Source organism: Fusarium oxysporum, chromosome 15 (assembly GCF_000149955.1).
Source record: "Fusarium oxysporum f. sp. lycopersici 4287 chromosome 15, whole genome shotgun sequence".
Classification (NCBI taxonomy): Eukaryota; Fungi; Ascomycota; class Sordariomycetes; order Hypocreales; family Nectriaceae; genus Fusarium; species Fusarium oxysporum.
In genome coordinates, this window is record NC_031000.1 from 2,334,157 (window position 1) to 2,349,317 (window position 15,161).

Below are 15,161 nucleotides of genomic sequence, written 5' to 3' on the forward strand. Positions count from 1 at the left end.
GAGTCTAGACCATTCTTCTCATCTTTTTCAAAGTTTATTGTACCGTATCAAATCTACGTAGTATTCGACCCCCTTCTCAAAGGGGCACCAGATGACCCTCCAAGACTGTGCACCACCACCCTACCTGAGTCCGATTTATCAGAATGGTGGGAAGGATAGCTCAGCCAACTTGTAGGGCCCATGGCTGAAGGAAAGGGTGAATTAAACGGCGGGGCCCGACGGCCGCAGGGGTGATGGATTTCGCATAAGAAATATGACAAGCAACCCATCAACATCGTCCGTCGAACAGCAATACTACAATGCTCAAGTTCCTTTTTAATTTTATCGTCCGGCTTACGCATATCGCTTGCGTAAACTATTTACAACCAGTTCCTTCATGGCCACCTACGGTTATGCGACTGATCTTGGTGGGCTTTACTGGAATAAGGAAGACAGCCCAGTCGAGGTGCGTAGAGGAGGCTACCAACCCGGTTCCACCTCTAGATGACGTTCAATTTGCTTCCATTCTGGCCCGTCTGTTATTGAGACCGAAACATTATTTTGATCTCATAACATCTAACATTCCTCGTATCGGTCATCGCTAACAACCCGCAGCCGTCTTTTGACTCTTCCCTCAACCAATTCAATCAAGGTAGGAAGCCTCCCAACGTTATAATGTCTTATTTGACGCTCATACAGCTTAGAAACCCTTTTAGTCGACACTCTATGTGGAACCAAGGCATACGATCTTTCAACAGCTTACACTGATCCAGCATTTGCATCATGTCAAGTCTTGACGACTTCGTCCTCTGTTGAACCGTGCACATCAGACTTTGCCTTCTCTTATGTCGGCTCATCTGTAGGTATTGACGAAATCGTCGTTCAGTCGGGTTATACGGCAGCATCCGAGAGTATGGAAGGAAATTCCACCGGTGCCACGTCTGACACAGATGAGAAGACAATCTCGGCCCACTTACCCCAGGAAAATAGCATCAGGGACAAATCCGACGACAACCGCCAAAACAGCGAGGGGTCCCCAAACCCGCGCGCAGAGGTCAAATTACGTTCAGCATCCCGCAAGCCAAAGAGAACTCGAAAGAAGCCAGCTATTGACCCAAACACCCAGCAAGCTCGAGAGTGCCACAACAACATCGAGAAACAGTATCGGACACGTTTGAAGCTGCGCTTCGAAAAGTTACTCACGGTACTGCAAGCCTTACGGCGGGAAGACGAGAGCCCAGGGGAAACAAAGTCTTTGGAAATGAACTATTGCTTCAGCAGAGGCGATGTTTTAGATGCTGCGAGGCAGCGCATTTTGGGCCTAGAGGAAGAAAACAAACGGCTTTCATGCAAAATCGAAGAGCTCGGCCAGGATTTGATGGTTGGTTAGGAAAAGTCAAGTCCTGATAAAAGCCGCCCTGACCGGAGATTGCGTGGTCGGTGATTTATAGCTCATGTGTGCACTAGACTCGATAATTAATTTGATAAGGGTTGAAGGATAACACTTACTGGGGTTTGTATAGGAGGGTTAATTGACGCAGCTTTGTAAGCCAGCTGAAACGAAAGAATGCCCTTTGTAGTTTGTGTCCCGTAGATAAACAGCAAGTAGACGTAGGGAAGGCAGGACCGGTTGCTTGTGACATGAATTTAGGGTCAGTTGATATAACATCAGGGTTAAGCTAAAGCACGAGCTTCCGTGTAGGACAGGAGGTGCACACACCTAAGGAAAGTGCTGATCTATAATGGCAAGGGCACAAGAATGAGCAAGTTGATCACCGGAGCCCAATAAGACCAGTGAGCAACTATGGCATGGCATTTACTATACTTACAGTTGTATCATGCTTAAATAAAAAGTTCGACTTGCATCACCACCAGACCCCGACACTTGACTGCCTTTGTGCTAGCGTGCCGTCTGTATGGTAGTCAAGTCTAAGTTGTCAGGGTCCAGATCTAGAACCTATGAATCGGAAGATTAAATGCGAAACCAATTAAGGCAAGGAAGGATTTACCATGGAACAAGCCGTAGTGAGAAAAGACTAGCCTAGGTATGATCAAGAAGTTGCATTTGTGGGCATAAACCTTTTATCTAACGAACCAACCCTGCAACTTCACCACTTCGTGATCATGGCACGTTCTCTTTTGGGTCCGGATTAACACTTGGCTCACTATTTACGGTACGAGAGGAACCAGGATATTCACACCGTCTATGCATGGATGCTGCCGTCGCAATATGGACAATGAGTATGTATAATACAAGCCTACACATGCCCTAATGTAGAAGCATCATCTGCCCGTTGATCTGATACATGCGCTTGGCTTGGCCCCTGCAGCACAGGCTTGGATGATGTAAAATTAACTGCGCATATGGGGCATGTATCATGTTTCGCAAGGTACCACGTAGCAATACAATTTGAGTGGAAAGTATGCTCACACGCCAGGTGACGAACCATATCAGTATCCTGAATACCCTCTATGCATATCACACTAAACAGGGAGGTGAGTGATCAGTCAAGTACTTCTTACAATAAATAAGGAAAGAGGACGTACCACGTCATGTCCGAACTCAGCATCGCCCAAGAGACGTGCGCTCCGTCTGTAAGCTCCCGTCTTATGTCTTTGCTTGTCTTTTGGGGAGCAATAGCATCTAGATGAGGCAAATCTCTATCTTCAATGCTGGTGGATTCTGTTGATGCAGATCTCTGGGAGCTGCTAGACCCTTCTGCGCCTGCAATCCTGCCATATCTCACCAACCCATATAATCTATATTGCTATTAGGCGACTGAATAAGTAAGAGTTTCGAATAGTTTAGAAATATATACCTCGGAATACACATGAGAAATAAAACCACCACAAGTAAAAGTGGCATTGCCATGACTGGGAGCCATCCCAGTAGTGTATGTTTTGAATCTCGGTTATCAGAGTTCGGAGTGGTAACGGGAAAGGTATTGCTTATCGCAGGCATGGCTTCTACGTGTAGGGCGAATCAAAAGAGTCTGTGCCTTCCAAGTAAAGGCACAAAGGCAGCCGACAGAGTTTATGTGCTTGGAATAATTTCCAACATGGCAGGTCCTGTATAGCCTGGCCTTACATTTTTAGTTTGGGTTAAGAGCGTCATGTCCCTCTTGGCTGGATCCGCCCTATGATCTGATGGACATGGTCGCCACGTCATCCTCAAAAATTAGTCAAAAAGACTATCTCTTTGAGCGGCACAAGACTGCAACAGGTCAATCGACCCACTTCACCCCACGTATCTTTGTAACTGGTCTACTTCTATCATAGTTTACCCTATTTATTTAGCTACTTTAATTGGCTAATGACTTTCCTTTGTTACTCTCATTGGCTATTGGTCTTCTATATACAAGCTGATTTGCTTACTCTGATTGGCCTGATACCCTTGTCGTGACCGCATGCCAGTATTGTGCCGCTCAAAGAGATAGTGTTGAATGCCCGGCCCCGAGTAGATCCCGTGCCCAAGCCTACTCCAATGGCTGGTATGTGAAAGAAACCTGCCTTTTTCGTTTGGATGGATACAAGCTAACCAGGCTTTCGCCATTTGGTCAGCCAGTGATATCAAGAAGATGCGCCCAAAGATGCATAATCACTGTCTTTGACAAGATCAAGGGCTCATTAGGCTGACAGTAGTAACGTACTGGTTTGAAGGACAATGCGTCAATAGAATCTACAAAGAAAAAGAAAAAGAACTATATAACGTACGTGATAAGCGAATGTCGCAGATAAGCGAATGTCGCACTGAGCTGCATGCTCATAACTTCCTACCCCGTAAAATCACACAGGGCCCTCGAAATCAGCTCTAATCCATTGGCAGCCTATTCTTAAGACAATGCTACTTCTATTTGACATCTTCGTGCGTTATGTCCTGTCCTGCCGCACACGCCACATCGCCGTTCCTTCGTTTCCGGCCCACGCTTCCGACCACCATTTCGACGACCTTCTCCTTCCAACTGCATATTTACCTCTTGCTGACTGTGCAAATCTTGCCCTTCACCTAGAGTTAGACTCCCTCCGTCTCGCAAACGTTTCTTTTTCCTCCGTCGACGTCGGCTAAGTATCTCATTCTCCTGCCGAAGGATCTGGTTTTCGGACCTCAGCAAAGCGATCTGATGCATGATTCCTTGCGTCCCCTTTGCAAACTGGTCCACAGCATGCATAATCGAAGTCGGTGAGCTTCCTTGGTGCCGAGAGATTCGGTTCTTGATGAATTCGGATTGCGAGCTCGCCTCTGTCGGATTGTGTGGCGTCTGAGAGACCCAAGGTGCCGGTAGCTCGTCGACCCCTTGAACCGGTGTCGGCGTACGCAGCTTCACATCCAGTCGAGAAATTACACTTTCAGGGTCTAGAGGCACAAGGCCTGCTCCTCGAAAACCCCCCCGGATGTTTTTTTCCGTCATCGACTCTTGGAATGCAGCTAAAAATGCCGGAAAGAAATCCTCCTTGGAGATGTGCGTTGTACCCGCCTGCATTTTCTTCTCAATTTGCCGCCCGTATGCTTGCTTGAGCGGGCCAAAAACACCCGACATCCAGAGGCTGAAGGATATGAGATGAATGAGAAGGCATACAGAGAGTAATAATCTTATTTTCTTTGCAGTAGAGCTCGAAGTCGACTGAGAGGTGACTTTTGTGGCCATCCAGGATTAGGAGGCGATATTCACCAGTCATGCGAGGTTTGGTGTGTTTATCGAAATGCCGAACCCATTCCAGACCTCTCTCGTTCGTCGTCCAGCCATTTTCGGTCGTGGAAAGAACCCAGTCGTGCGGTAGAGGGCTATCTTCGTACCATGTCGAGAGGTGATATTGACCCGCAACAATGATGAACGGTGGCGCGCACCAACCCTCAGAACTGACGCCCTGGATCACCGTAACCCATTCCCGGCTTCCAGGCTGAGCCAATTTAGCGTTGGAACGTCGTTCCACACTTGTAACGACCAAGCCTGTTGAAATAACGCCCATCATAAAGCCAGTCTCGTCAAAGTTGTAGATATCCGACGCCACGATGCCGTATTTGATGATTGTGTTCTCCACGAGCGTGAACCAAGCTTGGATGACCTCCGGATCTTCGCATTGGGCTCTTTTGTAATCATATCTGCGAAAATGACGCGTCTTTAGCTCTGGTTGTCGTCTGACGAAGTTGGAAGCCCAGCGCTTGCCGACGGGGGACGCGTCGCGGTCAGCGAGTAGTTTATTGGCCATATCTTCCACATCGCGAAGGCGGGGAGGAAATGCTCGCGCATCCAGGTCCAGAACGTACTGGACAATAGTAGATTCCTCCAGATTCGTAAGCTTTCTCGAATTGGCCGTAATATCGCGCCTCGGCTGCATGCCGCGCTGGCGACGCTGAAGTTTCCTGGGATCCACGGAGTAGATTTTAGCAGCGGCTCGGGCACTTAGGTTTGGGTCACGCTGCATAGCCTCAAGGGCCAAGATGATGTAATTTTCATCGTTTTTCTGGGACATCCTATTTTATGAAGAAAAATGATGTTGACATGAGATTGTCGCGCGGGCATCTCGGCGTGCGACATTCGCTTATCTGCGACATTCGCTTATCACGTACGTTAAGTAAAGTTATTCCAGTTGAAGGAATTGAGTTGCTGTAGGGTGGGGTGTCCACAGACTTTTAGAGCATAATTTTACCTCTGCATGCGCGCTTTGTCTATGGTTAAGCACGTTCATTCTTTACAAAGCGGTCCCTGTCCTAGATTTCAATACTCTTTGAGCCCATGTGTTAACACGCTTCAACTTGTCGGTTCGCTAGGACAGAGCGAGGGTGACACGGCCGGTGACAGCGCCAAACGGGGACCGCTAGACTCAAGCGGGCAGCTCAGTGCTCCCACAGAGATATACAGTACGATGCCCTGGTGGTTTGGAACTGGCACCGCAGCAGGTACGCTCGAAATGGCGAGCTGGACAGGCAAGGGAGGAAAGGCAGTTGTCATTTCAAGTCGTAAAATACCCATTGTTTCAAAGCTTCATCTCCAGTCACTATTCCAAATAACATAGGCCATGTCCCTGGCTGTATTAACAATATCAATAATGCGACAAAACACCCCTTTGTTTGGAGATGTGACCGCCTCCTCATAGGGCATAAATATGCCAGACGGTGTGCGACGCATGCCAGCTGGCTCGGCGGTCAAGCTGTCTGTAAAAGTAAAGTGGTGCGGATCATGTTCTTCAAAACTCCCAGAGCTGTACCATGCTGAGTCTGTATCGGCGTCCATTAAATCCTGAGAGAACCTACCCAGCGCTTTAGGTAGACGTGCTGTCTCTTGTGGTGAGAATGGCGAAACGGGATGGCTGTGTAAGGCGCTAGAGGTATGGTGTGTGGCCGTTCCTGGGACTTCTAGTATATGTTCTCGATCTTTTAGTGTCGTTGATGGAAGCATAGCGATCGTTATTCCATCAGAGAGTAATAAGTTGCCCTCCTTCGCCGGCTTTCGTGGCCTGTCCAGCTTCATAATGATTCCGTCTTCGGAATGGGTGTCGGTACTGATATCGCCGTCGTCGTCGTCGCCCTTAACCTCGACGGCGATACATTGCTCGACTTTATAATTGAAGTGGATGTGTTTTCGCTCAACACCTGGCGATGAAATCCTAGTGGATGCTGACGATGGTAGCATACTAGAGGTATCACGGCTCATTGGCGTCGAAGGGAAGGGGAACACGGCGTGATCCGTCGTCGCTGCACGATCAAAGGAAAGATCTTTTAATCGCCAACTGCCTTTCTGCCTCGCTTGGGCCACTGGTGTTGCCTGCTGGAGTAAGGGTGACATTGACAATGGCCTCTGTAGCACGATATCTGATACGCTACTTTTCTTAAGGATAGGCTTCCGGTTAATGTTTACTAGTGAGTTGGGCCGGAACAACGAGGTACCGGAAGGCCCAGTCTGTGTGCAGTAGATCTTGCTAGCACCTGGCTGAAGGGGCCCATATAGCCAACTCACATCATTATCTTTCAGCCTGCACGAAGTTAGCTTGATATTCGTGCCTAATTCCACCATGTCCCTACCAATTGAGCATTTTGGGAGATACAGTCTTCAATTTGTTTTTACATTTTGTCCATGTTCTCCAGCATGCATTCTCCAAACGGGCGCTATTAGGGAGCTCTCCTCGGCGGCTGGTAATATATTTCCATGATGACCAGATGTCTTCCTCCTTCCAGTCATGAGCAAGGTAGTCGACATTCATCCACGGCTGGGCGCTGATAGCAGTGTCATCGTCAGCGCGCTCGTGGAACTCTCCTAATACTGGAGAACCCCCCATTGACATATCAGCCGGGTTATCATTGTCGACAGGCAAGGCGTTGTACGAGTCGCCCGCCTTGAGATTCAGACGGTGTTCCAGGCCATCGTCCCGTGCCACCAAGAACCTGTCTTTCAGCAATTGGAGCAGCCAAGCGTGCTCTGCTGACGGTTCGACCAGGTAGGTTTCTTCATCGTAATCAAATAGGGTGGAAATATCCCTAGCGGATGCTGGGGAGCAGGACAAATCCATTGATTCGCCGTGGATAGGAGGGGAGGAGGTCTAGATATATCCAGGCTACTCAATTTCAGGTGTAATTGAAAGGTCCGGTTTCATGAGTTGGAATTCGCCCTGGCCTCGAGGGTGGCTATGGTGTGTGCGGCCGTTGGCGAGAAAGGGAAGGTTGAGATCCCAACAGCCTGAGCGTGGCGTTGTGTCAATAATGGCCAATGGCAATCGACATTGAAAAAAGAGAGGAGTAGCTACGTCGTAAAAGCGATAGAGTGACATCATAAATGGCACTTTCTGAAAGGTATCCTTTTATAGTGAAAAGCCCCTCTTCAACTTGGCAATCAGTCATATTCACATGCCAACGACTGCCGGATATCATGGATACTGCTGGCAAACACATCCTGCGGTACCGTTGCAGACCGGTCGGAGAGTTTCGAGCCGCCTCGCCATGGCCTCTAAACCGTACTCGGTATAGCACATCAGAGACGCATCGCTTGCCTAATCGACAGCTGTAGCTTGACTTAAAATGCCTTCTCTTCACTTAGTGAGAGCAGTATACAGTGTCCAGGCGCAGGATTTGGCGGGGAAGCGGAGAATGACGATGACGCCAAAAGAATTTATTACGCCAGTAAAAGTGGAAAATCTTGGCGACGCTCGAATGTTTAGGTTCCGCCGTCACACTTCCGTGGGTTGTACTGCTGCTCAGATGTTGTCGCTGTCACTGGTGGACGCGTGGTGTTCGTGGCGTGCTCCGTCGACTCAAAACAACGCGGGTTGAAGCCCATTGAGTTCTTTTGTGGCTGCTGGTCCCAAACATCTCATTCTCACTATTTATTAACTGCAATACGACGGTTCGCCTGGGCTGGGATTCAACATATAGAAAACGCACTTATGATGTCGGTGACACAGGGTTCATACGCAGTGACCACCAATCAAAACAGATTTCATCAAGAAACGCACAACTAGCTTAGGTAGACTTTGAATTATCCACGGCGCGATCTTCTGCGCCATGTCACCTCTGACTGAAGCCGACAAATTGACGATCCACAGTGTCTGCGGAGCCTCAAGAGCTACCGGCAAGAGCACCCACCGATCATCAACTACCACATAGCAGACGTCCGACGCTCTCCATGGCTCTAACACAGAGTTTACGTGGCGTTAGGAGATCGAGTGAAAATATGATGCAGATGGCTGTGAGGACCTGGCGCTAGTTCTTGTGACGAGCATATGTGTCAGATATTAAGGTGAATTGTGTATATTTCTTGATCCTTTCGCAATCGAAGGACCATTGAGACCTTATATCTTTGACTGGTTCCTTCTAGGACTTGAGTCCTAGAAAGTCCTAGGTGAAAGTCCTACGATCTAAGTTTAGGGCGTCAAACTTTAATCCTGAACCTTAATCCTGAAGTTGAGGGTGAACCCTCCAACATTCAACAATATGGTACCCCTCTAATTCCCCGCATTACACGTCGGATGAGGACTCCGGATAAGATGCTCCCGGCCGTATCCTCATCTGGCCCCCTACTCGGCGCCCTTCCGGTGAGCTGGTGTGTCCGGTTATCGTCGATGCAGAGCCCTCATCTCCAAAAGTCCAAGCACAATCACATGCCGCATACCGTAAACCGCCCACCAATCTCCCACTTTCGCAACCTCGTTGGTGCCCGTCCAGGCCGCTGCATATCATAGCTCTAAGAGCTTCAAGCGAGCCGAGCATTTCTACATGCATGACTCTATGTGTTTTATTGGCCCAGTGAAATTGCCTGCCCCCTCGAGGCTCAACGACATGGATGGTGACTAATTGCCGGAATCCGAAACGCTCGGCAGATTGGCCAATCATGGCCGCATAGGTTATCTCCTCAAACAAAGCGAACTTTTGATCTCCGGGGGTTTCGAAGATGGGCGTTTGAACATCCCGCTCCCACGGGAAAAGTCTGTTTTTTGCTCATGGCCTGGTTGTCCTAAGCTTAGTCTCCGCTGATGCTATGTTACTCGCTAGGTACAGATATGCTTGTGCGCACTGCGCCCGGCACCGCGATCCGGTCTGTTAGTTGCTTGTGAACACTGCTATATTTAATACTCGCATCCTCCTCGGTCCTCCCGTGCCGTACTCATGTCGTTTGGCCCGCCTACTTGGGCAACTCTACTTGAATTCGCTCTTTTGCCATATCCAGGATGTCAACCTCGGCCTTTGAAGACCTCTCATCGCAGCTTATTAACGGTGCCGGTATTTACAATCCACGGACCTAGATCACTTTATATGATCTTCTTATAGTCCTGTTCTTCACTGCTGGGAGAGCTTGCCTTTTGTTCTCACCCAGAAGTTATCGCCACCACACCGTACTGATGATCCCACCATCCTGCATGATGAGTACCGCTTCCTCAATGTCTCGAAACCATATAACATATCGGCCAACGCCAAGCCAAATAGGCGCTAGCTCATTCTTTAAGGGGGCAATTGATGCCTCGCCGGTCCTGATGGAAGTGGGTGTCGGGTCCACCTACAACACATTGCCGACTCAGCCCGCGCAATTCAAGAACCTTGGAGGTAGCGAAATACTGCAAAATATACTACCACCCGTTATGGGAGACAAGAAGTTAAACCGGCGGGCCCACAACCGAAGACAATCACAAGAAAATGAGGCACTTTTCGAGTCCAGTGTCTTTGGGCAGGCTGTAGAGTCACCCAAGCCAAGGAAAAGGGGCCGAAAACCTAAGAAGCAGCCAAAAGAGCAGAAGGTAGTGGATCAACAGGAGGAGTTTGATGATGATAATCTTCCCAAGGATCCTCGCCGGCGCCGAGTGCTCGAACGTAATCGCATTGCGGCGAATAAGTGTCGTCTCCGCAAGCGTGATGAAGCCTTAGCACTCGCTTCTCAAGAAGAAGCTATGGAGGACCAGAATCGGTATCTCATGACGTGTCTCGACTCTCTAACCGCCGAAACTTACCACCTAAAGACCCAATTACTGCGGCATACAGAATGCAATTGCGTTCTCATCCAGAAATACATCACGAATGAGGCGCAGAAGTGTGTGAATAGGCTAGTCGCTTGCTCTACTGCCTTTGATACCTATGGTAATTCTCTGAGCCCCTGCCATGGAAGCCCAAGTGGTGCTAGCGGCGCCAAAGAGTTGGATACGCAGAGTCTAAATGGAGGTAGTTTCCTGTTAACCCCGAGAATCTCTTCTCAGCCGGAATCTGGCACCTCGGAGGTTACAGGCGTCATGTTTGATATGATGGGTTTAGGACCATTTCAAACGACTACTATGCCGCCTGATTCGATGGGCTTTACTCAGTCAGTTCTACCGTTATCCTTCACTGAATATGGACGAGGGTTATCCGTCTACGAGGGACCGCGAGAACACCAAGCGGATGAGGTTGCTTGGGCCTCATACTGGCAGTTCTGACGTTAATAGCTACCTCTGTCTGTTAATATTAGAAATAAGGGATAAGAAACCACGTGAAGAGTTATTTATGATTTCTGGTTAAGTTAGAGTTGATCTATAACGTCTCGTACCGCTATGAATATGGAGTTAAGGCGATGCTTTCCAGTAACCGCACGTCACGGAGTTGCAAACAGGAATGTAGAACAGGAGTTTATGGGACCCAAACCGTAAAAAGATCCTGGAGAGGATAGATTACCGACGATGGTCTGGAAACAGCTCTGGCCAGTGGACAAAGAGCGAGTCCACCTTTCTTCGGACCTGACTAGTACACAGGGAGGTGCCCGATTAGTGGAATAGTGCAGAGGGAATCCATTTAAAAATGCCTGAAAGGGTGGTCGCACGATCAAGGCATGGAGACTAATCTTACCGCTGTCGACGCTGTGCAAGATACTCAAGGCAGTCACTGCAGACAGATATTTTATATTGCGGGGACATTTAGGCTCCTCCGCACGAATCACTTGAGAGCATGCAAGCGAGAATCAGCCGAAGAGGCTTAGCTATGCAAGATAGGACGTCAAACACTTGGAGAACTTGGCGTGTCACTGAAGGGTTAAAAACTGGCTGGACCATTCGGTGTAAGAAGTTGTGGGGCTCTGAGCATCAGGACCAAATCGTCCGGACTGTAAATAGCATAATTACCCACACTGTACTTTGAGTCCAGAACCCTCCCCCGCCCCCCAAGCGGCGAAATAATTTTAATTCTATGCATTGCATCTTGTTTAAACTCGGTACTAAGTCATCCAGGATGTTGAGGTAATCCTCCCCCCCACCTGTGACCAGTAACCTCATGCTGGACTCATCCGCGCCTAAGGGTGTGTCGACATACTGACAGAACGAGATATAATATCAGAACATACTTCGCTAGGCTGGTTCCAGCGTAGGTCACTCGACTATGCTAGCAGATCTTACCTATTTGTCTGTTAGGTGCCTGTTCAACCATTTGCCGGCATTTGGCCACCGTTCAGCGATAGCAAAGGTCATTATTGCGTCCAACCTGGGGGATTGTATTTGCAAGGAATCATCTGAGTAGCGCTCTGCTACTATTGATGGGTCAACTACTGCGCTTAGAAGAGATTCTGTATATTGAAGCTAATCAATCAGTGGGAACAAATTGATCAGGATATATGATGAACATTGGGACGTAGGTGGCGAGGATCCAAAAAGAGCAGGTACATATGTAGAACATGGTCTATGAGTTGGAGAGAGGGTGGGGAGTTGACTGAAGAGGCGATTGTTGCGCGTTAACTCTTGCATCAGTGGCTAGATAGAGCAACTTTGCTCCACAACGCTTAGAGCTCTGTATTACAAATATGTGCCAGCCCTGCCGTCGCTCTCTTACTCCCCAACAACGCCAAACTTTCCGGCACTCTCCAATATGTCGTCAGACCAAGAATGGCTGTATGATCCCTGCCTCAGTTGCGGCACCCAGACAGAAGGAGAAACTTACTGCTCTGATTCCTGTCGGCTATCAGAATGCGAGAAGGCACCGGCACCGATGCACTGTTCAAGCTGGCCTTCTATGCGGACCGTATCGTCCTTCTCGACATCGTCAGCCCAAGAGGCCAAGTCATCGACCAAAGTAGAGAAGGAATTAAGAGTTTACAATAAGTTATTGGATCAGCCGAAGATGCGAAGGAGATTACATTAAAAGCCGAAATACCTCAACTTCATTCGCCTCCCGCCTCAAGGGCTAACAGCAGGAGATACATCTCACAATAGTACCACCTTCAGCGCTTTCCGCGTGCCAACTCTGGGATAGAGATATTCGGATTCGAGAAGCAAGGCGTATCGACGCGAGGAACAGCCAGCTTTCCTACGCTAGAGCGTGGCTTCGTCGAATTGGTTCTGCTCTTCACTTGAAGGACTTTAGCGGGAAAAAAGGCTTCTTGAGGGACTTGATCGGCCTGGAATACGAAGTGAATCCGAACGTTCTGGGCGAGGCGGACGATGGTCAACTTGGGTTCATACATATCGCATTCGATCAGATGGTCAATCGCGCCAAAGGCGTCATCACATCCGATATTATTCTTTGGAATGCTTTATTTGAAGTTAATCGCAAAGAGCTTGACAAGGACAGGGCCAAGCCATTTCATTTCCGATTTAAACTAGAGATTCAAAGACGGTATACGCTTGTGGTTAAACAGCTACTTGCTTACATTGTCCGGTGTATGTCTTTCGAAGGCGAGGCGGACCGGCGACCATTCAAGCTTGACAGGAGGCAACAAGGCGCTTACGATATCATGATGGAACACGGAGATGACTTGACCGACGCTTGGAAAGAATACGGAGGGGACCCAGCAGCACACAAGGTTTCTAGGCTTCTTGATCTGCTGGAGAGTGACATTCTGGAACTCTACATCTCGATTGTTGATCATTTTACTAAAATAACGAGTATGATAGTGTTCTAACAACAAGTCCCAGATGAAGCGCGTCGTAGTTCATGGAAATCTTTATATGGATAAAATGTGGAACATGCTAGGTAGGTGGTAGAATGTATTGAGTTGTTTCAAGCCTAAATCTACCCAAATTAGGCTCGGTAAATAAACCAAAGCGTAGTTATAGGTTCTTCCACGTTTGGTACATAGAAAAGGGGTAATGCGATAGTTGTGGCGTTTTGAAAAATCGGTAATTAGAGAGATGTCTTTCGATATTCGGGCCAAAACCGGATTGATATCCGCATCTATCAACATGAAGGTCAGGTAATCCTGCATTTGTAAAAACCAATTTCCCTAAGCCAATGGTCCAAGCCTATTATACACCATGATGAGCAGACCATGATCATAATACGATAATATATACTCTCTGTGACAAGGGAAAATAGTTTATTTTTCGGTCCCAGACGTCGGTTTATTTCAAGACGAGGTGATTAGTAGACAGTTTAAATCTACAACAACGACAGACGAGTTGTGGAAAAAAATCGAAGAAAGGTTTACTACGGGAAACCTTTCAAGAGCTCACTAGGGATAATTGTCTTAAGTTAACCCAAGGAATACTAAAGAAAGAGAGGAATACAACTCAAATGCTCAAAGCAGAGATCAAAAGTCTGCAATATTGGGTTCTTGGCAATAAATACAATATGAGTCACGGTTATGTTTGGTAATATAATAGAAACCCCTTGACAATACAATAATATTGCGAAGGGGTCCATATTGGCAATATGATATTGTTTATTATTATTAGCAACACTGGCTCTGGTCCAGTGTTTCGGCCACTCTGACTACTTCCGTTGTTTGTATCTTTTCCCATACAACGCTCGTAGGAATTAAATATTAGGAGTCGAAGAGCTCGCATGGACTGCTCTCTCGTAACTAATTTGGTGGGCACTACGACTGCTATGCCGGTTATGAAATTGATGTGTGCTCGACGATTGCCGCACTGCTTCCCGCCGGCTTTGTTCATACCAGGTGCTTAATGATCTGCCTTCGTAAGTCAGATCGCTATCTTCAATCTTGACGATTATGACATAGCGGTACGATTTCTGGTTCGTGGGTGGCATTCTGGACGTGTTATCGTATCGACTTGTGTTGTGCTCTTTGTAATGAGGCGCGCTAGCCAGGGAAATTATGTTAAGAAGATTACATAAGGGCATCTACCGGAATACAGAAATATGTTTTGAGACTGACATAGATGTGTAAATCAAATTTATATACTTATTATGCGAAGCATGTGATGCTATGAGTGCAAGTCTGCTTTCATGATACACGTTTCCATGCGAATACGCTCATGCTCCTATCAACCTAGAGACGAGCAATACGAAGTAAAATATGTGGTCGCGAGACAATCCCACTTTGCTTGTAAGATTCGTCACGCCACGCAAATTGTGGGTAAAAGAGACAGAGAAAAGAAAATCTTTTATAGGCCTAAGCATCACTACCCTAACTTTAGGCTCGGTTCCAGAAAGTTTAGATTTATCAGATATTCCTCCGTGTTCTGAAAAAAAAAAAAAAAAAAAAAAAAAGAAAAGAAAAAAAAAATCCGCGTCTTTGCATCGTAGAGGGGCTTCTGTCATGCATCAACAACAGCTGGTAATTTAAAACAGATCAGGTCATATGGACTGCCTGCAATCAGGTTATTGCGTAGATTGGCCGGCTTTCCCTAATTACTGGTAACTCATGTTACTATTTTGGTTTATGTACAGCCTCTGCCTGTACTATCCAACATCCGGGCTCTGTATGTTGGTTAATAGAGCTTGGTCACCTTTGCTCATCGCACATAATGCACCCTTGTCTTTGCGATTGTCGAGAACGGTCGAT

The 15,161-nt window shown here is 47.6% G+C and overlaps 5 protein-coding genes across 5 annotated transcripts; 3 read left to right on the plus strand and 2 right to left on the minus strand.

Moving 5' to 3' along the window:
* Window positions 1-376: 376 nt before the first annotated feature.
* On the plus strand, window positions 377-1,369 carry FOXG_15605 (uncharacterized protein; the record flags this gene model as incomplete). The annotated part of the gene is made up of 3 exons (XM_018395690.1): window positions 377-445; window positions 595-631; window positions 684-1,369. 3 exons carry the CDS (start codon window positions 377-379, stop codon window positions 1,367-1,369), a joined length of 792 nt encoding a protein of 263 aa, XP_018255934.1.
* A 4,594-nt stretch (window positions 1,370-5,963) lies between these two features.
* FOXG_22093 (uncharacterized protein) lies at window positions 5,964-7,485 on the minus strand (the record flags this gene model as incomplete). The annotated part of the gene is made up of 2 exons (XM_018402478.1): window positions 5,964-6,951; window positions 7,001-7,485. The coding sequence occupies 2 exons, from the start codon at window positions 7,483-7,485 to the stop codon at window positions 5,964-5,966; spliced, it is 1,473 nt and encodes a 490-aa protein (XP_018255935.1).
* Window positions 7,486-9,846: 2,361 nt separating this feature from the next.
* FOXG_15606 (uncharacterized protein) lies at window positions 9,847-10,869 on the plus strand (the record flags this gene model as incomplete). The annotated part of the gene is made up of 1 exon (XM_018395691.1): window positions 9,847-10,869. One exon carries the CDS (start codon window positions 9,847-9,849, stop codon window positions 10,867-10,869), a length of 1,023 nt encoding a protein of 340 aa, XP_018255936.1.
* Window positions 10,870-12,283: 1,414 nt separating this feature from the next.
* FOXG_22094 (uncharacterized protein) lies at window positions 12,284-12,516 on the plus strand (the record flags this gene model as incomplete). The annotated part of the gene is made up of 2 exons (XM_018402479.1): window positions 12,284-12,306; window positions 12,381-12,516. The coding sequence occupies 2 exons, from the start codon at window positions 12,284-12,286 to the stop codon at window positions 12,514-12,516; spliced, it is 159 nt and encodes a 52-aa protein (XP_018255937.1).
* Window positions 12,517-12,635: 119 nt separating this feature from the next.
* FOXG_15607 (uncharacterized protein) lies at window positions 12,636-13,283 on the minus strand (the record flags this gene model as incomplete). Its single annotated transcript, XM_018395692.1, has 2 exons — window positions 12,636-12,935; window positions 13,065-13,283. The coding sequence occupies 2 exons, from the start codon at window positions 13,281-13,283 to the stop codon at window positions 12,636-12,638; spliced, it is 519 nt and encodes a 172-aa protein (XP_018255938.1).
* Between the last annotated feature and the right edge of the window lie 1,878 nt (window positions 13,284-15,161).